At 55.5% G+C, this 2,197-nt stretch overlaps 1 protein-coding gene across 1 annotated transcript; it reads left to right on the top strand.

Annotated features, from left to right (window-relative positions):
* Positions 1–8: 8 nt before the first annotated feature.
* On the top strand, positions 9–230 carry SPRG_17325 (hypothetical protein; the record flags this gene model as incomplete). Its single annotated transcript, XM_012356892.1, has 1 exon — positions 9–230. A coding segment is annotated over one exon (222 nt), but the record flags the coding sequence as incomplete, so codon positions are not given.
* Between the last annotated feature and the right edge of the window lie 1,967 nt (positions 231–2,197).

Raw genomic sequence — 2,197 nt, 5'->3', positions numbered from 1 at the left:
ACGACGCGATCGACCTCATTGAACGCCTCCTCGTCGAAGACCCCGCCAAACGCTTTTGCATGCAGCAAGTGCTCTCACATCCGTTTCTGGCGCGTCCGAAATCGCCGCCGTCGCCGACCCAAGACCGCATCAAGAAGCGCGTGCGCGTCCAGAACTTTTTTCGACGCCTCTTTCGTGGCAAGCGCGGTGGCTCGTCGCTCGACTTGCTCACCAATAGCCAGTGGCACTAGCTACGTCGTAGCGCGTTTTCTAACAGTTTTTATTTATCCAATGGTGCCATATTTGTCGTTTTGAAATTCGAGAGATAGTTTCTGAAAAATAGGGAGAAATTGCATTTGTGTTGCAAGAAATACCATTCGCCGTCCGCTGCTTCCATGTAGTATAGCGGCCCACTGGACGCGGCGGGCCCTCGTTGCAAGGCTACCCTAGCTCACACTCCTGCACTGCGGCCTCGGATACATCGCTCCCTTGACAATCTTCAGATGCAGCGTGAATGCGGCCACGGTGGAAGAGAACGCTTGATAGACAGCTCACGAAACGCGTCGTCAAACGCCTGGCCGCAAGCACATACGGCCAATCCACGCCCTGCGAGCGAACCGAGCGAACGACGGAAAGAGATGGCTCGTCTCGTCGAGGGACGCAAGTTCTTTGCTGAATCTCACGGTACAAGCGACCCACGTCTCTAGTTTTATACAGCAACTAATCGAATACCGAAACGAGTGTGCGATTTCTGCAAGCCAGACACGGCCAGCGTTCGTCTCTTCACACGCAGCGTTCGATAGCATGGTTCTATAGTCGGACCGCGTTCTATTTATAGTCGGACCGTTTCGTGTCTACAGCATCTGTCTTTCTGGACAGGCGACGTAACGTGCACACATCGACACTCGCTTCAAGATCTACTATTAGGACACGGACCTCAAAATACCTATGTTCTTGATTGTAAACTCTGGGGCGCAGTCTGGGTCGCAGTCCGGGTCGCAGCCTTCCATTCTAAAGGGACTATGCACGACTACACAACTATTGGACCTCTCTGAGGCATACATCGATCCTGTCGCTTGGCTGGCTCTTCTCTCGAAGCAAAGGCGCGGCGACCGGTGAAAGAGAATCCGCTGCCTTCAATCCGGTGCAGCAAACTCCTGCCGATGCCCTTCCTGCTCCGTACGTCGTGCGCCGTAGTACTTAAGTACGTTGAAGAGCCTTGCATCGACTTTCTCGCTCTCCGTGACCACAACGACCAGTGGCAGCGGCGTTGACGGTGCGCGGTCGAGAGATTGAAGGCACCAGCTTTTTCTTCTCGTCGCTTTCTGCAAGAAGCCCGAGCGAACATCACTCGTTCGCATCGCATTTCCACGACGGCCGAGACAGCCCCACGATCTCCGTCTGGTTGCCTCGCGGAGTTCTCGCCCATCGCTGCAGGATACTACGTCAACCGACCACGCAACGTACAGTACTGTGTATGAATACATACTGTGTACGAGGAGAAGGCGAGCTTGCCACTCGCTTCAGCCGGCAGAGACTGTGGCTACTACTGCACGTTGAAGGTACGCCGTGGCAGCAACCCCATGAATATAGCTCCAGGTCTTGCGATATCAACTCCTACGCTCAAGCAGGTCGTGGCATATATGTCCTGTACAACGAAGTTATGAGCGCAGTGATATTAGCGGGCAATACAAGTCGATCGACCCATTTGGGACCAGCGCACGAATGCGCGCCAAAAATGTGGTGCATCTGGAATGCCACATGGCGCAATTGGGGGCCAAAGATACGCTACCCCGGGGCACGCGATGGCCCATGGTCCCGTCGCTACCTAGGCTAGACGCACGCAACTTGGAACGCGCACGACCGTTGCTGGCACGACGCTGCTGCTGCTGCGATTGGCACATGCCGTACCACTTGCATCTGTGCTGCAGGATACACATCAATGTGGTCAACATGCCCACGCGCGATGCGGACCCACCCCTTTACGCGCGGTCTTCATCCATGGCATCGTTCACCGTGACGGTCAACGCTGTCAGGCTGAGGCGTTTATTAGCAGCAGCAACGCTCGCAATGGGATGCAAGGCAGTCTCTGGGCGTCGCCGCCAGTCGCCACCAGAGTCGCAACGACCTGTGTGCGATCCTACCCTACACCGGCACCGAGAGTGACGTGCATTTAGCCAATTCCAAACCAGACCCCGGGGCATCTTGGAAGGCCAGT

This window comes from Saprolegnia parasitica (genome assembly GCF_000151545.1).
Source record: "Saprolegnia parasitica CBS 223.65 unplaced genomic scaffold supercont2.631, whole genome shotgun sequence".
Classification (NCBI taxonomy): domain Eukaryota; phylum Oomycota; class Saprolegniomycetes; order Saprolegniales; family Saprolegniaceae; genus Saprolegnia; species Saprolegnia parasitica.
Note: the sequence above shows the minus strand (reverse complement) of the source record. Positions and strands in the feature narration are given on the sequence as shown.